We start from the raw sequence: 26,807 nt of genomic DNA, 5'->3' as shown, positions 1-26,807 counted from the left end.
ACACACGCGGTGGTAACACGCTGACTGAACCTCCTCCACTTCAGCTCAAACTCCACTTCAGCTCAAACTCCACTTCAGCGGACTACTTCAACAGGACGGCGGCTTATCTGCCTTTTCTCTGCTGGTTTCAAGAGCTTTTCTTAAAAGTTGAAATGTTTTTCCCCCATCTCTCTTGGACCAGTTTTAACTCAGAATAAAAGGGACTTTTCTTTCCTTCTACATCTTCAGTTCAGGCGCATATGTTTGCTTCAAATGCCACAGGACAGCTGGATATGCACAATCTTTGCAGGATGACTGAAGAATATATGAAAAGGAATTGATGCTGTTGCTCAACATTTGGAGATATGGTGGTATAAAATGCAAGATTAAATACATCATTGTCATGGTATCTCAATCACTTCTTTGAAGACCGAATTGAAGTTTTGAGCACCTAGCTATGTCTCTTTGCTGCTGCTTGTTTCTGATATCCAGTTTGAAAAATCGCGTACCTTGATCTCTGAATACTGAAACATGGAATCCCAGACAAACAGCACTCCACTAACCACTGCGACGCCAACACCTGAACCTGAGTGGATATCATTAGAGATGTTCATCATGGTCATGATGATCATCATCATCACGTTTATCATCGTGGGTAACCTTCTGGTCATCATCGCCATAGCACGTACCTCCCAGCTTCAGAACACAACGAATATCTTCATCATGTCGTTGGCATGTGCTGACCTCATAATGGGGGTGCTGGTGGTGCCACTGGCTGCCAGGATTGCTGTAACAGGGTTCTGGAAACTTAGTAAGACTTTGTGCAATTTATGGACATCGGTTGATGTTTTATGTGTCACCGCCAGTATAGAGACCCTTTGCATCATTGCGGTGGATCGGTATATTGCGATCATGCGGCCATTGCGGTATAAAGTGCTCCTGAATAAGTGCAGGGCTCGAATTATCGTTTGTGTTGTGTGGATGGTCTCAGCTCTTATCTCCTTCGTCCCCATTATGAACAACTGGCATGTTGTGACCAATTCAACAATAAAAATGGAACATGTCACAAACAGCTGTGATTTTAATACAAACATGCCCTTTGCTATAATTTCATCAGTGGTTTCATTCTACATCCCACTACTCATCATGATTTTTGTCTATGCTCGTGTCTTTCTCATTGCCACAAGACAGGTACAGCTAATTGGCAAGAACCGTCTGAGGTTCCAAAACGAGTGCATGGGAAATCAGGTACAGACGGCGATCCATGGCAACAACAACTTGCCTTCAATGTTTAATAACGTCGGAGGGATGACAACAAGGCGGAAAAGTTCTCGCAGACGACCGTCGAAATTAACCGTATTGAAGGAGCACAAGGCCCTCAAGACGCTGGGCATCATCATGGGCATCTTCACACTGTGCTGGCTGCCTTTCTTCGTGGCGAACATCTTCAATGTCTTTAATCGAGAACTGCTGAACCCAAGTGTTTTTCGATACTTAAACTGGTTAGGCTACATCAACTCCAGCCTCAATCCCATAATCTACTGCCGAAGCCCAGAGTTTCGTGCAGCCTTCAAGAATCTTCTTGGCTGCCCCTGGATATCCTCGCTGAGAATCAACTTCCTTTACAAGGAGCTTCGGACTCGATGCCCTTGCTTCCTTGGTTCTGCAGAGCCAGGAATGCCTGGATCGTTCGAGAAGCCCCCCACATCCCAAGGGACACTGCCTGGGGAAGGGAGCAGCCAGAGCAGCTACAGGAGCGAGGAGCCGTCGCCGGGACCACCGCACTCCAACGGCAGCACGTTCTTCAGTGATTTATCCGAACCGGAGACAGAGTTGTGAGTCTCGTTTTCTTCTTACTTCTGTGCTGTCAGGTGTATACGTGAAGAATATCTGTAGATAAAGAGTTTTACACTTTCCTTTATACTTATAGATTTATTTTAGTGTTCACAATGTGTCTGATCAATTTTCCAAGAAGTTCAGAAGAGCATGTACTTCTTGATTACGTATGTCAGTTTTAGGTCTGTATTGACAAATGACTGAAATCAATTTCCCTGAATCAGTGTCAGTAGGGTCAGACTGCTCAATATCACGTCCAGTGAATTTTAAACCTGCTGTAATCAGGTGACCTAAAGTTGCGAATGCGCTTGTGGTGACTTTTCTCAGGGGGGGATACAGCCCTGTGAGAAGTGCGTCAAGGTTGAGCAGGGCAATGTTGAAGTTGTCTTGGGTTACAGAGCGATTGGATGTGTACAACATTTCACGCAAAAATAAATGACTTGTTATGGTACTACTTACGGTGGAATGTAAAACAGCCAGGTGAAGTTTTTATAGGGGAAGAAATACAACGTTTAAGCTAATAATTACTTGCGTTTATAGCTGAAATACACAGAAACAAGAGGGCCAGTTAAACCTAATGAAGATGAAGGTTCCTCTCGGGAGCTACAGCACTTAAGCAAAACTGCCATGAAGGAAGAATTTTTGTTCTGGTTTGAACATTTGTTGTTTGAGCATTATCTGTAAAAGAACGCATGTCAGCAGAAAGGTATGAGTAATGGAACAGGACACAAGCTCTGATATGAAAGAGAAACCATGTGCTCTAAATCTAGCTCTTTCTCTTAAATGCCCAAGAGAACTGACCATCTAAAAAGAGCCAGACTTGCCCTTTTGTTTATTTTGGTTGGACTTTAAATTATTGATAATGATTAAGTAACTTCTTTATATAAAAACAGTCTCTTTACTTGTACAAATATGAAAAACAGAAACTGAAAAATATGATCATGAATTCTGTCTCAAAAATAGTCACGACACTAATTTTTGTATCTTTTGAGTGTCACCTTTACAAATAGCAGCAAGAATAACAGTGCATTCCCTAGAAATCAAAAATAGAAGAAGAAAAAAAAAGACACCACGTAAAGTTTATACAAATGTTAATTTAAACCTCATCCCAACACAAAGAGACACACACTTTTTAATATCAATCTCTTATTTCATTACAGATCTAAATTTCTTCATCCAGACCAAAAAGATAATTATCAGTGTCCACAAGGATATACAAACACATATAGTTTTGTTTCATAACGCATTTGCATTTGGGACATTTTCTAGTCTGTCGGACTTACAATGTAAATAGTGATCCGATAATTGCAGGGTTTTATCCAGAAAATGTGGTAGTTACTTTAATGACTCGCTGGAAGAGGCCAATTTTAAGATGTTTTTGTGGGTTTTCATTTGTACAAACACAGAGCTTCTGCAATACAGGAAATAAATACTTATACTACATTAAATATTTCCTAACAACAAAATCAAAACATTTTAAAAACATTATTTTTGTTTTTATAAAACAGTGTCAGTGCTCTGATGTCACAGATAATAAAAAAATATACATACAGTAGGATTTTTTGATGCACTAAAATAGGAACTGGATATCAGAATTGGTTTTGCTTTGTATATAGAGGCTTTTCAGGAACTACTTTTCCTAGAATGGGGGAGACACACTTGACTATCACAGTACAGGGTTTACAGCAGCTGTTACAGGGGGCTGGGTGGGCAAGCCCTGGAGACATTTCCTAGCCACAATGAAGTGGAAACAATGCACACGCACACGCATCTCACATTCAAACACAGCCATGTGCATCAGACACCACAGGACAGAGACATCTTAGTTGTTTTGCATTTTGAGTTGAGGAGATAATAAAAAAAGAGCATAATGTCATCTTTCTCTCATCAGAAAACTAAATAACTGACCAAAAAATGGTTGGTTGGTTCAAAACAGTCCCACTGAATAGAATGCACTTTTGTTGTGCATTACATTTTTTCATTATAGCATTAAGCATTACTGCTAACTGCTTTACATATAGTTTCAAAATATAGCGTGAGAGTCTTAACTGATGAAACTGTATCTGTATACGCACATGCATCATTTTATATCACAAATGTACAGATAATTTTTCTCTTGGACAAGCAGCTAAAACCACGACAGACTCCATGTGAGTAAAAAGATTGTGGTGGAGACCAAACGGCACAGGCGGAGAGAAAGGAACAACTTAAAGTAATTCTAAGCGACTTCAATTTCCAAAAGCTGTGAGTTCACTGGTGTCAGGTAGCCCATTTCAACAAACAAATCACATTATTCAGCGTATAGCTCACCATCTTGCGAGTACATTGAGTAAAATTTGATGTGCCCTGTGATGTCTGAAGCCCTTTCACGTAAACTGTGTACTTCATTTTCCGTACACCGTGACCAGGTCTCCAGTGAGTTTTATTTAATACGGGTGCAGCTAGAAAATTCTGTCTAGCAAAATGTAATAAGACAAAATGAGCATTTTGAGTATTTTTAGAGCAGTGTACTATGAAAGTTGCCCTTGTGGACATACAGTAATTCAAATAATGACAGATGGAAGATAATGTGTTTTGTTTAACGGGAAGTCAATATGTTGCTGCTGTGCTGCTGATGGGTACATTTTGTGTTGCCGGCAGAAACACACGAATGAAGCCACAATGATTGCTTTGTGTTTCAGTGAGCGCATTGAGAAAAGGGTATGTAAATTGATTAACCCTCCGTGAGAAAGAACTTTGTAAGGACACCTTTTCTTTCTTTTTTTTTGCAAGCAAACGTGCGTCAATTGTATATTACTGCTATACAAGCTAAATATGGATTTATTGTTTCTACCTCTAAATTAACTTTTGTTTGGGTGAGAATGAGGTGGTTTCTGTAGTGTTTTTTTGGCAAGTTTTAGGGCCCCTCTGTTGCTTCTCTAACACCCCCAGGAGCTGATAAACTTTATCACTGAAACGCAACACTTCCGCCTTTGAGGAGAAGCTGTTTATGACCTAAACAGAGCAGGCGCAGCCAATGCTCGAAGAGAAGGCAAGATAGTAGGCAAACACTTATCAGAAAACCTCAAATTCTTCATGAAAATGGGCGATATATATTTTTGTGACTTTATAAAAAAAAAAAAAAAAAAAAAAAAACTATTTTTAGCTAAGACATTACATACTCATGATTAAGAGGGTTGTTATTAAATAATAATATAGCCTAATTTAAATAATAATAAAAATGACATAATAATATATGTATGCTTTTAAAATACCATTGCTAATTTATCATATGCATTTTGATATCTCTAAAAAGATTCAGTGAAAATCTTAATGACTATAAAGTAGTTTCGCGTTTCAGTGTTACAGTCCGCTGTGAACGATTGACTGATTACTTGTTGAAGGCTGTTTCATAAATATTGACAGACTTATTAAAAAGTTCTGATTAATACAGTCATCTTCTTGCGCTATGTTTATCATTCCGTGCAGAAAAAATAGTTATGCATGCAATCGGGTGATCTTTGAGGAAACCTAATACAAATGTGCACAAAGTTTACCCGACTATCACTAGTGTTGACAACATATTCAAATATTATTGCAAATGTTCATTATTTTTGCACTTGCAACTATTTTAGTTGCTATCTGGAGCTTCTGTTTGATTGTGACAGTGTTCAATGTTTTTGCATCATAGTGCTGGTTTGTGCACTATTTTGGCATATTATCTGCAAGTATCAAAGGTCAGTAAACATAGTAGTGAACGCAGACCTTACTCCTCCAATACATTTGCATACTAAAGTCAAAGACTGTTTTGAGTGGAGCACGTCCAGTTGTTCTCTGCTGATGTTTGGCCAAAAGAAACAAATTGCATTCACCTATCCATGCAAAGTGCAAGTTAGACGGACACATCAAAAGTAAAGTTTTGTTGGGAAAATAATCAAACGAGTTAGAAGACTAGACAGGGCAAAAATGATCTACACTGGAGAGCATTCCCTCTGCATTACTCCATAGGATTACAATGTTCTACTTTAAAAATGACCAGTTGCTTTTTTTCTTTTCTTTTTTTTTTTAAAATGGAACAGCTTTAAAACAGGATATTCTTTCAATATGAGCAAGCCTGGAAATTTCCATTCGCTTGAATTAAAAAATTTGCGTCATGCCGCATGACGTTCTACAAATTAGGATGTCGGTTCCATCTGATCATGACTCCACTGATTGAAAAACCATTTGCGAATCGGGCTGTTACTGTACGGCTGTCTGACACCTGTGTGCGTATTTTCCTGGAGCCTGACTTTACAAACAGGTGCTTAATCACTGAATAGGTTTATGAGGAAGAGCACAATACAGCTGACAAGCCGAGGCTGGTATAATGGCTTATCTGCTCTCATCGCCTTCATTGCTGTAACAGTGGGACACCATGTTTCCACAGATCAGAGGTTTATCGCAACCATCAGCTACTGGTATCGCTCTCTGGCTACTGTTGATCTTTACAAGAAAGGGGAGCTAAGATTGGCTCTTGATTGATAAATAACTGAATGGCACAACAGGTTTCGGTTTGAGATCTCAAATCAAGGAGCGGCAGAATAGAGGGAGTTAAAAGCCTTTCTTTTTTCTCTGTTCCATTTAAAGGGATACTTCAGCCGCAGACCCTCATGTCGTTCCAAATTCACACTAGTTTTTCCTGCCGTTGAATGCAAAAAGAGAAATTTTGAAGAAGCTATTGGTTAATCTTTTACATGCAATTACAAAGACATTTACAGGCACCCTCATAATGCTATTATAATTCAACTTTACCCCATGTAAATGCAATGGATCATGGATGTCCTTACTCTGATTATTGGAAATAATTACATTATTGGTGCGCATGTAAACATGGCCAATGAATGAAGACCAAGCAGGATCCAAAAAAAAATTCCTTAAATGCACCATAAAAGTAGTTCATACAGCTATATTCAAAGTTTTCTGAAGAAATGTAAAGCCATGAATAATTTGTGAACACAAATCAGACTGATTTGATTCTCAGGTCCAGCTCATTGTGGCGGAACATTTTATATATTATACCTTTATGGTGCTTTTGCATTGGTGAGTAATGAATAATTATTTTGAATTATAATTATATGAATTGTATTTTTGGGGGGGGATTTAACTATTCCTTTGAAGTGTATGCAATCACATAAATCAAAAGTGAAATGATCATTAATATTTGAACAATTGAATATGCCCAGATGGCCTTTAGTTTCCGAATAACACCCTCTGCACATGTGCATTGAGCCATATGTTGTACATCAGCACAAGCATGCCTTCAAATGATTGCTCTATCATTCTCTGTAAAAAAAAAAAAAAACCTGGAGCAAAAAAAAAGATTGGCAGAAAAAAGTGCAGACAGATTAAGCAATGAGGTAATTCTCTGCAACAGGATATGAACTCAATATGGAAAAGAGCTCTTTTAGCCACAATATAGAGCAAATCACCAAGATCTAGCAAATATCTGCCTGCTATGAGATTTCAGGAGAGGATCCCTTTCTGAGAACACCTGAATCTAAGCTCATAACTCTTTATCAATGGAGGCTGTAGCATCCATTCAGTTTATATTAGGGGTGTAACGATACCCTCATGTCACGATTCGATAGTACGTCACGATATTGAACTCACGATACGATATTGTTGCGACACTCCAAGACACTCACATTTTTTTACTGTTGATTAAAATAATATATTTGGTTTTACATTGAATAAATGAATAGGCTTGGACTTAGTGCTGGTAACTCAATGCACAGGACAAAGGTTAGATTAAACTGGGAAGGGTCATAGCACTTGCATATTGTTGTCCTATTGTTAGTTTAACTGCTTTATTGTTCTCATTTGTAAGTCGCTTTGTATAAAAGCGTCTGAATAAATGCAAATGACAATGGTGACACCAGAATACAAATATTCCTGATTCTGAAGCTGAAAATACAGAATTATTCAAACGAACATGCTTGCACTCTGTCACTGGCTAGACATATTTAAAATAATGTCAATGAAATTTAACTTGGCATTTGGCATTATCAGGACCCACAAATATTCCCCCATTGCATTATTATACATCATATTCAACATTATATAAAGTAGTTTAATATAGTACTGACACTAAAACTCTGTAAACTTGATACATTACACATACATTTTTATTTTGGGTAAATTATACACAATACATATTGTCACTATCCACAATGTATATTGATTTCTTAGTACATGGATGTAGGCCTATGTGTGAAAATAATAATAGTAAAGTTGAGTTTAACCTTTTTATTGTTGCCATGAGATTATTTTAGTAATAATATAATTAATATAATATAATATAATATAATATAATATAATATAATATAATATAATATAATATAATATAATATAATATAATATAATATAATATAATGCCTGGCCAAAATAAAATAAAATAAAATAAATTGAGTCAATGATTGGATCACTGTTGCAGTTAATATTATGTTTCTAGTATGTTATATGTTTGGCAACAGTTATTCTAATTCTAATTGATGGAGTGTGTGGCTTTTCATTTATTAAACAACCATGTATGAAGACATGTATGAAGACACATCATGACCATATGGATGACATCAAGATTCATCAGGCTCAAACTGTGAAAGAATGGTTGGGATGAAGCATGGAGAATCATTTTCACCTCTGAGTCCAGACCTTGAATTCATTGAAAGTCTTTGGGATGTACTGGAGGAGACTTTACAGAGTGTAATAAATTATTTCTATAAAGAGGGTTAGAAGAACTGTTCCCAAACATGTAACACACTAGAAACATAATTACCACTGTAAAATTGATCAAATCACTATAAATGCCTATTTAAATCCAAACAGTGACTTTTTTTTGACAGTTTATAATACATTAATATAATATAATATAATATAATATAATATAATATAATATAATATAATATAATATAATATAATATAATATAATATAATATAATATAATTTAGACTTGCACTTTCAGAAATGTGACTGGTATCTTTATAGTAAGATTACTTCTGCTTGCACTCTTAAAAATAAGGGTTCTTTATTGGCATCAATGGATCCATGAAAAAGTTTCTTATTAAAGATTATTCAAATGTTCTTCACACTTCCTCTTTTAAGAACTTTTCACTGAAAGGTTCATTGGGGAACCCAAGATGGCAGTTCTATGGCATCGCTAAGAAACTCCTCTTTTTGGACCTTTATTTTTTAAGAGTGTGGGGTCACGTTGGCTCCAGCAAAAACACATTTTGTAGAAACATACAGTATAATAAAACAAATCAATCAAAAGCATTAGTAGGAGTCTCTCCGTGTACACCAGTAAGAGAGATTAATTTTTATATTACAGTTTATCAGTATAGTTATTAAACTGTTAAAATGGCATTGGTGCCTCTCCTCAACAGATCAAGGGAGCATTATGCTGACAAAGGACTTTAATAATAATAATAATTCCATATTTGCACACCACTTTTCTGGATGCTACCACTCAAATTGGGAGAAACCTCCGTAACCATGCCCTACGCTGTACAGTGAAGACGAGATATAAAATAATAAGCTATGAGTATAAAATACAAGAGATATACAAATTAATATCAATAAATATAGCAATTTGACTGTACTGATTATGAGATCATCAGGATTTCATCTTAACGTCTTATCCATGGTATGTGTCTTTTAACAATAATGCCCCAGTACAATACTGATATAATAATCAAGTAAAAACTTCCCTCTGCTAAAATGTACTATGTGTTTAATAATGCACTGGCTAGTCCATAATATAGATGTCTTGATTTTAGAAAGCAAACATGCACTTTTGATTCGACACTGAACTCGATGAACTCTACTGTTAGCAGACTTAGAGATCACATTGTACAGTATATCCATTAAAGTTTACTACATGCAAAGCATCACAGGAGCTTGTTCCGAAAAGTCATCTTAAACTTTGCGTGCTGCCTATGTGAACAATCATTTGTGGAAATTGGAGGATGAAAATAGTGATATTCGAGCGAACAGCTAGAGAATATAAAAGAGAGAGATGTCACGGGGTTAAAAGGATAATAAAAAAATGATTTGCTGAGTGTCAGAGAGATGTGGTTTTGCTTGTTTTAGATGTCATGCTGAGATCAGGGTTTTCCTCATGCAGGCAAAATGGAGAGGGCTTTCAAACAGCAGGAGAATAATAACTCATGCAGCTGTGAACGTCACATTCTGTTACTGAATCTAATACACGGTCAAAACCTCAGGAATAAAAGAGCGTAAAATCAGTGTCTGAGAGTGTAGTTAGTCTACCTGGAGAGGTTTTTCTTCCCAAAGAAGAGATCTAGGTATGGCCCCGTACCCATATCAACACCTTAAGCATGCAAGGGGAGTGAGGGCAGTGGAGTGAATATTTCCCATGGTTCAGTTGCAACAAATAGAGTTATTTTTCTAGCCTCAAAAAGACTTTTGACAGCTAAAAGGAAATTCCACCAATTTTTCAAAATGTCCTCAATATGTCGCCGCGCAGATGTAGACAAGGCCACTTTGTGTTATTACAGGCACCTCACTAATCGTTGTTCATTGAACAACAGCTTTGGGAAAAAAGAAAATATTCTCATGAGATGTAAAGGAAGCTGTTGCATTAACTAAACCAGAAAGATATTCATGTTAATGGGTAATTATTAAAGATTGTATTATTGCACCTAGAACCTTCTGATCTACCTCCTGGCTTTACTACATTTAAGCACTTAAACCATTTCAAGGCTGGATAAAACAATTAGACACATGTACGTCTGTTGCCAGGGGAGGTGATCCTGTGCAGAGGATTATGGGTAATTTATTCTGCTTTACACTTATTACCTCAGTACCTGTTATCTGCCCCCAGTGTAAGGATTTATCCGGCAAGGCTTTACACATCTCTTAGTCTTGTTCTCTAGAATAAATATCAAAACATCATTTAAACTTGAGAATCAATAGACTTTTCAACCCAACTTTTCAGAAGGTTTTCAACCCAATACAAAATACCATCAGGCAGTATTGTGATACAAAACATAAGATTTATTTGTATGACCAATACAAAACACTTTGCATTAATATTTTTTTAGATTTACAGCATCAGAATTAAAAGTACGAAATCCTCCCATCCCTTATTTTCAATATAAATTATCTGAAAACAATATGTTTTACAGTATCTTACACATTTTTGCTTATGAAGCAAATCTATGTTAAGGAATGTTTAAATATTTTAACTACATATTACATATATACACATTTGAATATGTATATATTGGTTTGGGTCACATTTTGTGGTGATTCTGTCTAGAGTCTAAAGCATAGAGATCCTGTGCATGAGAGTGAAACTTAATCTCCTGTGGGACTGCAAATAAACTCACCAAAATTAGTTTAATTTGTCATTGGCTCTGAGCTTAATTCAATCTTTGGGTGGCATGATTTGCATACCCGGTTGCAGGTGATCTTTCTGTTCCTTTCTCAGCTTCGCTCCTCTCTCTCATTCTGCCAAAACAGCTGCGTAATAAAGTCAATATCTCTGCATTTCCAAATTTTTCATGAAAGGCAAGAGTAGAGTTTTCACATCAAAAGTCGAGAGGAGCAGCTGCTCCCGTCTCGCTTTGCCACATTTTATTATGGTTATGATACAGTGTGATTTTTGAGTCAGTGGCCAGCAGCTGTGCGGATTATAGCCCGTTTATGAGGTGATGACATTCACACCGAAGCCTCGTTCACACTGACCTGGATTTTATTGCTGGAGGTTGCCAAATGTCTGTATTACTGGTGGCTAATATGTTGGATGGCTAATATTAGGCATAGCTTTTGAAAATTGAACAATACTACGTGTGATTTGCTTAAAAAATCATATTTGAGCCTTATTGATGTGGCAGGAGGGTTCGTAAGACAAAAAAAAGTTGCTAAACGCTGCCACAAGGTACGATTTTAGAGCGAACATCGAGCATTTGGTCATTCACCATGCAACACATGTACCAGAAAGGTTGTTCTTGCAAAGTACACAAAACAACCTTGTTGGTACACGTTTTGATGAGTGTGCGATCGGCGTTGCATGGCGAATGACCGAGTGCTCGATGTTCGCTCTAAAATTGTACCATGGGGTTGAGCCTTATTGATGTGAAAAGAGGGTTCATAAGATTAAAAAAAGTTGGTAAGCACTGCCCTGTGGTATGATTTTAGGGTGAACATTGACGGCTCACACTCATCGAAACATGTACCGGCAAGGTTGTTTTTGTGTTTGTACTTTGCGGAGCTGAAAATCAGCGGGCGAGAACCTCGATGTTCTGCTCTGCGAGGCTTTCAGTCTGTTTTTTTAAAGTTTTGCCTGTGATGAATGTCTCAGAGGTATATAGTATAATCAAATCAGTTAAGGCTCATTCGGTTCAAAAAAGGAACTTGAGGGAAAAATGCAGAATGCCCTGTAGGATAAGCACTGGATGTCAAAGGGCAGCTCTGTGGTTCTGCTATGCTACGATGCAGTAAAAATGGAGTAATTACCATAGAAACTGGATTGACAGATGGGCCGACTGGAAATATTTGTTCAAACTGTTGTCATTCAGCTACCGATGTTGAAACAGCTTTGTGTCAGCTCTACCAAAATATGAAATAACATTTGACGGGCTTGGACTAGGATTACCGAGAACTTCTTTTAGAAATATTTGTTCAGAACAAACTTAAAGGGATAGTTCACCCCAAAATGTAAATTATGTTATCATTTACTTACCGTCGTTCCAAACCTCTATGACTTTCTCTCTTTTGGGGAAATATTTCAGTGGTTTTGGTTCATACAAAGGGTCCAAACCAACACTAAGCCCCTTTGACTTTAATCATATTAGCATATCTTTCAAAATCTTCTTCCAAAATATCTTATTTTGTAATCCACTGTACAATGCAATTCATATAGGTTTGGATCGGCATGAAGGCAGTAAATTAAAACTGAGATTTTTAGGTGAACTTTGACAGTGACTTGATAATCAAATATGTACAAATATAATTCTTAACAATATTTGCTGACTTTCAGTTATCATATGCCTCATAGGAACAAACTATCTAGCATTTGTTCAAGCCATTCGTGTAGAGTCCTGTAATAGATTAAGGGCCAGATTTATCAAAACAGGGCAAATTAGCATGAGAGCGTAATTCCAAAAAAGCGCAGATGGGGGTGGAAAATTCTGTGCGTGATCTACTGACATGCAAATTAAAAAAAATCACAGACACAGCCTGATCTTTTCCATAATGACCAACGCAATCTACCAAGAGCAGTGCAATTTAGTGTCTGGTTTAAAGGGATAGTTCACCCGAAAATGAAAATCAGCCCATGATTTACTCACCCTCAATTCATCCTAGGTGTGTATGACATTCTTCTTTCAGACGAATACAATCGGAGTTATGTCCATCAAAGTCCATCAAAGTGCATCCATCCATGATAAAAGTGCTCCACACAGCTCTGGCATGTTTATAAAGGCCTTCAGAAGTGAAGTGATGCGTTTGTGTAAAAACGTTATAGACTAAAATAACTAGCTTCCGACAGTAGGGCTGGACGATTAATCGAAAAGTAATCGAAACCGAAATTCAGAGCCTATAACCGACGTAATTTTACCAAGACGGTTATTTCGGTTATTTCCCTCTGTGTGCTAATGTACTTTCCCCTTAAAACATATTACCGCGTGTGTAGTCACGTGACTCCACCCGTGAACGCGCGTCTATTTCGCTTCAAACTCGCTTACGCGCGTCCTATTCGCTTTGGACGTGCGAATGGATTCAAAATGTTTAAGCGTAGAACTAGATGCGATAGACGCGAATTTGACGCTCTATTCGCGTTTGGTGTGAACGCAGCATAATGAACAGGCTGCAATGTCAAGATTGCAATGCTGGAATGTGTGTGTGTGTCAGAGAGAGAGAGAGAGAGAGAGAGAGAGAGAGAGAGAGAGAGAGAGAGAGAGAGAGAGAGAGAGAGAGAGAGAGAGAGAGAGAGAGAGAGAGAGAGAGAGAGAGGCATGGGCGCGATCTTAACAGTGGAAACATAAAAACATCATTCGTCATTATAACATCAACGTCAATTTGTAAATACAGGACATCATTAAAACTGCAAAGTGTTTAGCCTACTTATATTTGTGTAAAACATTGTGCTTTTGTCAAACTGTAACCTACAACTGTCACCCAACCAAAATCACAAAGCAAAAATGATCTCATCTTTTGTACATTCATCATATTGCATTGGTTTTCATGTCTTGCCATAAAACAGAGCACTAATCTTTTTATTTTTAAGTTAGGCCTACACATTCTACATTGATTAAAAAATAAAATAAAATGTGTTTTTAATGGTACTATTATTTTATACAGAAATTAACGATTTATAATTCAGATGAGAAGTTATTAAAGTTAATTTAAATTTTAAGGAAACAAATATATTGATCTGAAATATAGCTAATTAATTTTAAATTCATTCAGGTTACCAAACATATCTCAAGGCCTTTTGAATAAAGGGTGGCAGTCCTTCATTATCAACTGTTGATGTGGACTATATACTGGAGAAGTATTTGTTCTCCATTTGAGTGAGATGTTTTTATGTGGCTAATTGAGCAAAGTGCTTTCATATATTTTATTATTAGTAGTATTAGTTCAAGAATAAAATAAAGATATCGGATTGATATCGGTATCGGCAAATAGCCAAAGCTGTGGTATCGGTGAAAAAGTGGTATCGGGACATCCCTAAATCTTTCATTAGAAAAAATACGAACGTATTTACAGTATAAGCCTTGCCAGTGACATAGGATTTTTTTTTTATAAATAATCGTTCAATAATCGTAATCGAGGTAACTTGTTTGATTAATTGCGATTATGATTTTAGTCAAAATCGTCCAGCCCTATCCGACAGACAGCCTAGGCAAGTCGACTTACGGCAAAAGAGCGCAGAGGATAGATGTACGACGTAGGACGTAGAAGTAGCGTAAGTTTTGACGCCTCTCGCGGTTCAAACAAACAGAGATGGGCAACAAACTCAAGCTCCTCCGACATTTCTCTTTAAAAATTCTCGTTTTAGACTTATAATTTGTGACTGGTATTTTGTTTTGCTCTATCCTCTGCGCTTCCGTGTTCATCATTACGTTGTGCATCAAGTTCAAGGGTTACTATTTCACTGCAAACTGATGTGTACGCCGTCTGCCGGAAGCTAGTTACTTTAGTCGATAAAGTTTTAAATATGGATATTTTTCTAACACGAATGCATCGCTTCATGAACTTATTAAATATAAAGCCATTCCCTGCCATTATAAAGCTTGGAAGAGCCAGGATTCTTTTTTTTTTTACTCAGATTGTATTCATCTGAAAGAAGAATGTCATATATACCTAAGATGACTTGAGGGTGAGTAAATCATGGGATAATTTTCATTTTTGGGTGAACTATCCCTTTAAGACACCCTTTTTTGGGCGGTAAATAATATACCAATAAATTGTATATAACAGTATACCAGTAAATTGACTAGCGCAAACCTTAGTAAATCACCTTGCATGATTCATTTAAATACTCTCCCCCCATATATTTTGCGTCTGAAAGCGAAACTCCAACAAATGCATATGCAATGAAGTCAGCCGCAAAAATAACCCTGTTAATGCCTTTTCAGCACAATTTTTTCATTGCGTGTCTTTAGTAAATCCTGACAGTAGTTTTTAATGCCAAAAGAGAGTTTGTGCTGGAGCACAGTTAGTAAATCTGGCCCTTAGTAAGCAAATAAAACTTGTGAGAACATTTGTCGATTGTGAGATCAGCTCCTCAGCCATGCCAATACTGCGGTTTGACTAAGTGGCTGAAATTATATCAGTGTTCTGAACTCTAACCTCAAGGCTTAACAGCTCATTTACGATTAAACTGTGTAAACTAGATGGACAACAGGCATATTATGAAGCTGTTGGACCTACAGGACTTTTTTGGTCATCTAACTGTTTGGTACAGCTGGTATTGGAGCATAAAATCAGCCTTGGAAGAGCTCCATTTTGCTGAATGATGAGACAAAGCTACATCCATGGAAGCACATAATCGGTATACGACGTCTTATTACTCAAAATGACTGCACAAACATTTGTGTATACATTTAATGACACCAAATTTCATTGACAAAGGAGATGGATGTGTCTGTGGCAAAAAGCAAACAAACGAGAATTGGATTGCAACGAACTCAGCTGATGGAAGAGATGATTGTGCTGAACTAGGGCCAACAAGCAGAGATTGGATCATGTAGGGTTTTTTTTTATTTTTTATAAAGGCCGTATCTGGATGGAATGCTCAACAAAAGTGTCAACCGGTCCTGTCATGACTTAGTTCCCAGTGTAGCACTCACTTCCTTGATATTTGCAGAAAGCCTTTTCCTCCGATACTGGACAATGTCACTCGTCAATGCTTGTCAGCAAAACATATAGGCATTTTTCTTATGAGAAACCAAAGGGTAAAAAAATATATGTAAATGGAGGTTGTTTTTTCTTATACTTCTATATAGCATCTATGAGAAGAATTCCACGCACTGTGCATGAAAGGCTTTCCGGACATTCAAAGACGGATTTGATAAATGGGCTAAAGCTAAACAGGATACTGATATTCCACCCTCAGTACAAGCTAAACCTTTCTATTTAGCCTGATATCATGCTTTCCACTCCTGGTCTACATTTTATTACAATGGCGACCTCAATTTCCCTCAGGCACTGTGTGTGACAGACATTGTGCTAAATAAATTACTTTGATTCATCTAAAATGGAAACACTATGCCCAGTGAGTGCAGTAAATCAAGGTAAAACTCAATGGAGAGTAAGATATGACAGCGCATATGTGACTGCGTTATGTTTTATAAACTCTATTCCTTTTTATAGGTGTGGCCAGAGTGGCTATTTTTAGTATGTTTTCATTTTTAGAATGAACATTACAGCTAGAACATTATGATTTTCATGTTACCATGCTGGAGTTCATATTCAAGGATAAAAAAATGTGGAAGGACAAGAAGAGTCTTGAGTTGGATGGGGGAAAATTACTTTTTCTAAATTTAAAAAAATTGTATGATGAGATGCTGTAATGAGGGACAATGACTTGACTGTACGGTTCAATTAATTGGCATTAGTTTATGCATTGAGTACTGTGAACTAACAACATTCCCACAACTTTGCATAGGACATGCGTTTTGGAAAATGCATGAATGAACATAACCACAGTTGATAACACTTTACAATAAGTACAAAACAAAATACTAAAGTTGTCTCTATTAATATTGTTTAATGGACTTGAGCTAACATGAACGAACAATAAACCGTATTTTTATTAACTGACGTTAACAAAGATGAATAAATAATGTAACAAATGCATAGCTCATTGTTAGTGTAACTCAATGCAATAACTATTGGGACCTTAGTGTAAAGTGTTACCCACTTAAAATATTTGAATTAGTTCACCCAAAAATAAAACTATGTCATCATTTATTCAACCTTATGTTGTTCCAAACTTGTATGTGTTTCTTAATTGTTCTTAAATGACAGGTTTTTCATTTTTGGGTGAACCATCCCTTTAAATTACACTCAAATTGTATTCAAGTACATGTGCTGTAGTATGCTAGTCAGCACATCAAAATAAGTGTACCTCTTTAAAGCACGACAAAAGATTAACATAATAATTTAAACCTTTAAATTTAAACTTTTCATTTGATTTTATTACAAAAGAGCACTTTTTTAAAGTGTACTTGATCGTTCTAAGAACATACAAGTTTGCTGTTTTTAAAAACACTTAGGTTACCTTTTATTTAATTAATATTATTTTAATAAAAATTAAGATTAAGCGCACGTCTGCTTCACAAAGGGAACCTTTTCTGTTTAAAAGGACAGTTTGAAAAGTGGAAAAGTTGATGGCTGAAGAGCATAACCTTCTAATCGACTCTGCAATGGAAATGAAACTCCCACTAAGACTCTGCGGTCTGCTTTTCATTGTCACATCACATGGATATGGATGACGGCAGACAAACAGATGCTGCACATTTTCTCAGCGCATCAAAAATACCCCTTGGTCCTTTGATTCTTTATGAGGTAATCAGAAATGAATCCATAACAGAGTGAGAGAGATTAATGAGATGAATGATTTGGGTGCCACCATAAAACTATTCCGATAAGCAGACAAAGCCAACAGGATATAAATAATAGTGTGGATAATATGAATATTGAAATGCGCATTCATGTCATGACATGCATTCGATGATTCATTTGAATAATTACACTGGGAATAGTACACCCCCAATTTGAAGTTATAACATAAGAGGCCCCTTTGACCCCTACAGTGTCAGGTAACTCCCAAACCTCTCCGTTTTAATGAATAGCTTCTTAAGAAAAACAGCAGTGGAAGCATGACAGGAGGGAACGGCTCAAGCTGAGTTAGCGAGATCACAAACGAAGAAATTCAAAACGTGTTCCAGGTGGCCTTTCTGGGCATGGCAGCAAGGAGAGACGTGATTCAAATATTTTCAGGTCATCAATCATTGAAGTTCACCATGTTTAAGATCTGACATTTCACTGGACCATTTTCCCAAATAAAGCAGTGTCCAATATAGAGCTAGAAATGGCCAACATAACCATCTAACTTTACTCAGAAAAAGATATTTTAAACTAAATACACAGTTTTCAAAAAGTTGGAAAAATGTCACAAGTTTCACACTTAACAGACTTTCGCAGACTAACCTGAAAGCACTGGCCAAACTCACAACAGAAGCGAGGCTGCACTGCCACTGACCTCGGCAGCTTGGGTGAAGTGGGCTTCCGGCTGATGAGGCTAACGGTGGCAAAGGACGAGGCTATGTATTGTTTAAAGGGCCCCTATTATGGATTTTTGAAAATGACCTTTCATGTAGTGTGTAACATAGCTCTAAGTGAATGAAAACATCCTGCAAAGTTTTAAATCTGAAAGTGCACCGTATATAAAGTTAGACTCTGAGTCAATTAAATTAATTGTTCTTCAAACGAGTCATAAGCCGTTTCGTTGTGACGTCAAGACGAAACATTAGCATATTGCGCGCGCATACACCAGGGAAAACTTGAACGCCCTCAAACCTGCAGCTGATTCCTGTGGATACTGGACAGCATCATGTCGGGAAGAAGCTGTGCTCTACAATGTGAAAGATCAGTGGTTAAAATTCATCTTTTCCACGATACCACAGCAGCATAATCCTAAACATTTGCTGTGTTCCCTTTATTTTACTGACAGACGACTGCTTCTCAAATCTCGGAGTTCAATCCAGAATTCGCAAACCGCTTGCTCTTGAAAGATGGTGTTCAAAATACTTAGTTTTGAGTTTTATATTGTGTAGGTCTCCTGCTTCTGGCTAACTCACATTATTACTGTCTTACTGAAATACTTCTGCTGATCAGTTGTGGGCCACTATTACCTAAAACTGTGTATATTGATGCAGATCGTCTGTCGTTCTCACTACTTTGAGTAAAGATTAAGCATGGAGCAAGAATTGTTTCATTGTCAGTCATTCACGCTAGAGCTCAGCTAATGTACACACTTTACTGATACAGTTTCCACATGTTCACCGCAATAAATTAGAAAAATACTCTGTAAATAAATAAGTAGGCCTATAAGTAAAATAATCAGTTTGTTGATGGACATGCACTTGTTAATGCTGATGGTGAGGAATTACAGTTGCAACACCTCAAACCGAGTAGTGCATCACTGAGAAACGTCCTGCTCGAGTCGTCCTTGCGATGGAGGTTCGGGTTGAATGAATTCTTCCAATGTTTCATCATCGGTCTCGCGCTCGGATTGATATGGTAAAATAGACGTCATTGTTCGTTACTGTGTTTAGTTTACCGTGTAGGAAGCCTCAGGACATGCAGACGTTGTTATGGCAATGGACGTTTTTGTTTACGACACACGCGCTGTACGCGGTAAACCAATCACAACAGACTGCAATGTCTGGTCAACCAGAGCAGAGTAGCTCGCGGAAAGGAGGGATTTAGAGAGACTGATTTATCTGACGACTCGTTTGAGAATCAATGAAAATGTGGTGATGTGCAAATATATTATGAGGAAATTAAACAGTTTTTTGACCTTTGATGTATGTAAACCTGTCGTAAGAGTCTCCAAAACAACATTAGGAAACTTTAAAATAGCATAATAGGGGCACGTTAATATATTTTCTCAAATGTATGGACAATGCACCATGGGTATTATTCCATTTTGGAGCTCACAGTGAAACTTTAACCTTGGCTGAGTGTCCATGAAAAGCGTTATGAACACAAACACCAATAACATGGATCATGTTATGATGTCAATCAAAGCGGATGGTGCATGTCGAGGTAACAAAACAATAGTGCAACAGTCAGATGGCCAAAGTTCAATGAAAAAGTTTGATGGTAAAAGTTTGTCCTGGGCGGTTCTCTATGGAGAAAATAAATGGGGAAAAACTCACTGAAAAACACCTCACTGGAACATAACACCTCATGCATACATCTGTTTGTGTGACAGTAGCAGCAAAGAGAGTAGCATACTTACTCAACTTCACAAAGTAATCGAGACAATAACCAATCAATGAAACCTGGCTTAACTGACTGGAAAGCTATGGGAAACCAGTTTTCATGACTATAATGTATGCTCTGAAAAATGAACAGAAACTATAATGCAGCAACTGCACCTTTTGATTATTAAAGCCAACTGTCATTATCAGAGCCAAGTGTGAACACACCCCTAGTTACTAACTAATATTAACTCACAAGAAACTCTAATTAACTAATGAGTAAGTAACAGCGCTCAGTTGAATGCGGTAGTTCACTATTTGCTACTAGCTACTATTATCAGTAGCTACTATTTTTTTATACCTCTTGGAGGAAAAATAAGAACTACTATATGTGGTTTATAATTAATGAGAGTAATGCATAATGTATAATTATTCTAGACTGAAGATCATGGTAAACCAATAGTAATGATTCAAGTATTACCAAATCCTTCAGAAGGAATTACTAATTATTTGGACCAGTATTCTAAAGTTAACAGCATTGTAAGTTTTTGAGGTTTTTGTAAGGTAATAGTAATGACTCAAGTGTTACTACATCCTGCCCCTTACATCCTTAAAGCATTCAAGCACAAGAAGACGTGAAAGAGAACTCAATTCGGAACACATACACTGTTTTGACGAAGATGAAAGAAGTTAGACCGGGCAACATCATTAATTTGGTTATCCATTTCAAGTTTGCTCTCAATTAGGATGCCCAAGTTTTTTTATGCAAAATCTCATATTTGGTTCAAATTTCTTAAGTTTAGTCTTTAGATTGCTGTAGCAGACGCAACCCAAATAGAATGATTTCCTTCTTGGATTCGTTAAGATGTAGAAAATTGTAAGATGTAAAAAGACATCCACTTTGTCAAATCTTCATAGCAGGCTCTGAAAGTGTCTATGGATTCATTTAAATGTTATAGTAATATAAAGTGGGACCAAAATGTCTTATTTCATTGTATTTTGACAATTAAACCGAGAACCTTTACCTAGGAAATGTATCTGGTCATCTTATAGTCCATCACGCTGCCCCCCCCGAGGATCGAGTGGTGGGCCGGGCACTCTCAGAACATTTCTCATTTTGTTTTTTCCTCTTCCCTCAGATAGCACATAAACGCTTGGTATTGTTTATGTGTTCCTGTGGAGACTTGTACAGTAGCCGAGATAGGATCAGAATCTCAGGCATTTAAAGCGAAAGAAAATAGTGGAGAAGAAGAAGAGTTAGGGCTCACAGCAGTGTGAAGAGGTTAACGAGAGGCCGCTATGAGATGAGGGATTCTTAACTGAGAATATCATTGGCAAAAGTATCACTCGGCCAGCCAGTCTTCATTAGAGGAAGCAGAGGAGATTGACAATGGAATTGGATTGAGATGTCGTAGACTGGTAGACTGGAATATGTGCACTATAACTGCTGCGCCCACAGATCCAACCGTCGAAGTCAATTCTAATTAACAGAATGTCTACCATCTACTACAGATTAACCACGAAACCGAAGCGTGATGCACATTTTTTTATGAAGATGCACCAGTTTGCACTCCTAGCTCATTTGCTGGCCTAGGCAAGATGAGACATGACCCCCAAAAAAAAACAAAAAAAAAAAAACTGAAAGGTGAAACGGGTTCAAATTTCTTACACTAACATTCAAAAGTCTGGGTTGGGTGATATTTTTTTATGTTTTTGAAAGCAGTCTCTTACTATTTAAAATGACTGTTCCCAGACAGCAACATAGTGTCGGCCCAGATCCGGCCCACATCAGGTAGGCGTTGAATCATCATGTACCGGATGTGGCCCGGATCTGATCTATGTTGCTGTCTGGGTTTTCTATTTTCTTATAATTCAAAGTCCCCCTGAAGTGAAAATCAAGATTTTAATGTTGTTTATGTGTCTATGTGGTGTTTTTAATATGCTTTAAGACAAACCATGTGCAAATTCATAAGTCAGCTCCATTGCTAAGTATTTTCTCCTTAAAACTGCAGTGAACCAAAAACACTCAAAAACGCTGTTTAAAATCGCTGGTGTTTCTGACGTCACAAACTACCTTGTAGCCAATCACGTTAACGTGTGATCATCAATGAGTGGATCTCTGAGCTTGTGTGAGTGGAGGCGGGGCTAATTTGCATATTCATAGAACCACATATACTAAATTAGGCAAGGGTGTAGGGGTGTAACAATATATAGTGTCAGAAAAAATGCAGGTTTTCAGAGTTTTAGTGTCAGTATACTACAGTAAACTACTATATACCTGAAAAATGGTGAATATAATGTATAACAATGCAATGGGGGACTTTTTGGCCTACATTAATTTACATATATCTAGTCAGTGACAGAGTTCAAGCCTACTCGTTTACACACACAATGTAACACCAAATATAGCATTTTAATTAACAGTAATTTTTTTGTTAACCGTATGTCTTGGAGTATCGCAATAATATTGTATCGCGCGTTCAGTATCGTGGTATGTTTTGAATCGTGACATGAGGGTATCGTTACACCCGTACGGGGGGGGAGACTTTAAAGTCCCACTCCGATCATATTTCGAGCTATTTTTAAACATTCTCAGTGGTCTGTAAATGATGATTATGCCGTTTTTAGCCAAAATCACAAAACCTGTGCCGTTTTCTGGGACTTCGCTTCAGCAGAGCGGCAGTAGCTCATTAGCAATTCGCCTCTGCGTTGTGGGCGGAGCCGTTGGCACGGAGACGACCCTCCCCCTCCTCTCCTCTGTACGTTCACACCCGCCGGCGCCGACTTGAGCTTCCGAGAAAACGGAGGAGAAGCTGATCATCGCCGTTGCTGGGTTTCCTATCATTATCGGATTAATTGCAGTTTAACCATCACAGAGTGAAAGCTTATCATTATGTGTTTTTAAGTCCTCCTGCCAGTTTAACAGGCCGCGCTTGACAGGGCATATAAGAACGAGGAGAGAGAGAGAGAGAGAGAGAGCCCCGGCCGCGCGCGCGCACTCACTAATAATTATAAATAATAATGTGACCAAAACGGTTATACAAATGCTGTCATTATAAAAGGTTTCTAGTGTCAATGTATTGCTTGTTTATTCTGTTTACTTTTCATGGTGTGGCACTTCTCTTCTCCCATGATCGAACATAGAATGCTGCTACTTCAGAGCGGCCAAAGCGTCAACAAGCTTCCTCGTACTTTTTGACAAGCGTACAGGGCGGCCAGAGCTTCTTTGCCGCTCAAGTCGGCGGCGGTGTGAACGTACAGTTAGTATTGCAACCGGCTACCGCACATAGGTGTTGATCCGCCATCGTCTTCTCTACTCCTCAGAACCTGAGCGGGCGGGGGCGGAGGGGAGTATGCGCTTGTGTGGCCCCACCCAGTGGAGTTACTACGTCACAACTCCAGTCTATTTTAGCTGGCATTTTAGCGCCTGCTACTGATTCACAGCCATTTGAATGCAGAAATACTCAGAAATACAACTTTGAGCTTATTTTTCTCAATATATGTCCTCTAACATCAGAAAAATGCCACAAGAACATGTTAACACCTAGAAAAACATGATTTTCATCGGAGTGGGTCTTTAAACTGTAAATTATTATGGGGACTTTAAACTGTATTTTTTTCCTGTGAAAGCAAAGCTTAATTTTCAGCATCATCACTCCAGTCTTCAGTGTCACATGATCCTTCAGAAATCATATAATATGCTGATTTTCAGTGTAAGAATCAATTCTTATTATTGTCAATGTTAAAAACTGTTGTGATGCTTAATATTTTTTTATGGAAACCATGATACATTTTTTTTAGGATTATTTTATGAATAGTCACTTTTGAGCAATTTAAAGCATTCTTGCTGCATAAAAGTATTTTCTTTCCAAAAAATAATACAATCTTTCTAACCCTAAACATCTTAATGGTCGGTTTGGGACTGTATTTAATTATCTGCCATATCCAACAGATTTTTAAAGCTAAGAAACCCTGAATTTGGGAACTGGCATGCAACAGAGGAAGGGGGTACTAGTCCATCTAAATAGCATTTGACAAGTTAATGCCTTTTACAAGCCAGTGACTGTCAGAACAAGATTTGCATTTAGACATGCAGCCAGCGTCTTTGGCAATGTTGCCGTTCATACTGACTATAACAGTGTGGACAGCTTTGACCACTTAAATCAATGTAATATCAGACTGCTTCTTTTGAATTTCCAAACATGTTGTTTTGTACAATTTGTGTAACCCTTAAAGGTGTTGTGTGTCATTTATGTATCACCAAAAAATGACTTTTTCCCTAAACAGAACACTTCCCTGTCTGTGGTCAGAAACAAACAGTACCGCTAACGCCCCAATCTCGGTTAATCTAATGTTGCTGTATCAGACAATGGGCCCTATCATTCACTAGGTGGAATGTGGCGCCAGGCACAAGTGTTTTTTGCTGGTGTCAGTTATCTTTTTCACGTCCAGCGCCACCTTGTTTAAATGGCAAATTCATTTGCGCCCATTTGTGCTCCCATGGGCATGTTGGTCTGAAAACAAGGTGTGTTCAGGCGCATTGATCAGACCCATCTTCAGTGCTCTAACTGAGGGAAGGAGGTTGTTCCCCAAAATCTCGCAATACATGGCCCCGGTCATCCTCTCCTTAATACCAGCGTCCAGCGCCACCTTGTTTAAATGGCAAATTCATTTGCGCCCATTTGTGCTCCCATGGGCATGTTGGTCTGAAAACAAGGTGTGTTCAGGCGCATTGTTGTCGCATTGATATTTTGAGGCAACTGATATAGACTGCGCCAATGACCAACAAAAACCGGGCCAATGGCGCAGTATTTATTTATTTATTTTTGTTATTTAAAGGGCACCTATAGGCGGATGCGTACACTCTAAAAATAAAAGGATTACAATGTAAAAGATTATTTTTGTGTGCATAAAGATATGGTGGAATCCGGCTTGTCCCGTAGATGGTCTGCTTGCGCGCTTTAACCTCGCGCACGAGCAGATCCGTTTGCTCTCTGGAGATGCGTTCAGTTTTAAGCTGGCAAATTCCGCCATGTAAATAGCGAATCCGTCATGGGAAATGGGAAGGGAATGGGAAATTTCCCAAGTTCGTTAAAATAGGGCCCAATGTTTGATTATTGCACCTACAAATGGTTCTTATACTTGTTTCTACATATTCAGTTGGAGTAGGAAAAAAGTTACAAAATATATTGAAAAACATTACGTACTTCAGCTTTAACACTTATTATTTATTTCCTCCAGCTGTAACCAAGAGGAGCAGGATGGCTGAGAGTCTCTAGCATGGCTGAAATGAAAGGACGCTGAGGAAGAAGAAACAGGGAAAAGGACTGACTTACATCACAGTTGGCGGGACTTCCCCAGCAGAGACCACAAGGGCCCACAAAAATCATCCATGAAAGCCATCAGGGGAGCCTGCTCCAAAACTAAAAGACAGAAGAGTGCAAAGATAAAACCAGAGAGAGGCAAGCGCTACGAGAACTTTCTCACAAACAGCCCGTCTATGGAGAGAACGACTGAACTGGTACTGCTCATGAAGGAGTGTAATATGGAGCGATCTGATACCGCTAACGTTCTATTAAGTACTGGAGTACAGGAGCAATCCACTTCAGCCCGGTTTGGTCTAGTTTGTTTGCCAAAAAAAATGAATCAGACCAGTAGGTCCTCCAACATGTTTTTCAGTGCTATGTTCTGAGTATGGACTTCTTCAAATACATGGGACACAAGAACTCTAGACGTTATAGACTTTCCAAGCACAGTGTGTTTTTTTAAAATATAAAAAGTTTAGATTTTGTACAATATCTATACTAAATTATTATTATTTATTTTAACCCCCACATTTTAGCTGTGAATGTGTAAAATGCCTGCCACGTTAATATTTTTGTGTTGTCCAGGTTCAGTAGTCCACTGATTTTTCCCAGTCCAGCAACCTCAATATAAGCTACAAGATTTCCCACTCTCACGTTGCAAGCAAACCTGAACTCTCCCGAGAACAGAGAGAGCGTGTAGACGGCTTCACCAATTTGCAATGGATTTTTCAAATATGGTTGCTGTTGTAAAAAGTAGTAGAGAAATGCCAATTCTTCATTAACTCAAAATAGGGATGCGTTGATATTAAAATTCTGGTTGATGCTGATAAAACCAGATAAATAGCAAATGATTCTACACTATTTAGTCTAAATAAATCTAAACTAAAATCAATTACGAATTTGTAATAAAATCTATATTTTGAGATTCTCTAAAGATTAAATTGTGGTTTTGACAAATTCTTACTGTATTTAAAGATTAACTTTAAGTGAGTGTTAGATGACGACAAAGGTAATCAAGTATACACAATTATATATAATTTTGAGGGATACCAATAAATAAAATAAATAAATACATCCAATATTATCCGATAATCAATATACCATGAATCCCTGTTAAATTATTATTATTATTTTTTACTGTGGCCCTCATCAGATTTATCTGTTCAATGCTGCTATTTTTTGTTTATTTAGAAAATTCAGAAAAAAG

The 26,807-nt window shown here is 37.7% G+C and overlaps 1 protein-coding gene across 1 annotated transcript; it reads left to right on the top strand.

Annotated features, from left to right (window-relative positions):
* adrb3a (adrenoceptor beta 3a) lies at window positions 1-26,807 on the top strand. Its single transcript, XM_084389077.1, has 2 exons — window positions 1-1,814; window positions 25,536-26,807. The coding sequence occupies exons 1-2, from the start codon at window positions 511-513 to the stop codon at window positions 25,561-25,563; spliced, it is 1,332 nt and encodes a 443-aa protein (XP_084245203.1). The 5' UTR covers window positions 1-510; the 3' UTR covers window positions 25,564-26,807.

The sequence above is a fragment of the Rutilus rutilus genome, assembly GCF_951802725.1.
Source record: "Rutilus rutilus genome assembly, chromosome: 19".
Lineage (NCBI taxonomy): Eukaryota > Metazoa > Chordata > Actinopteri > Cypriniformes > Leuciscidae > Rutilus > Rutilus rutilus.
This window is presented reverse-complemented; position numbering and strand designations above follow the sequence as displayed.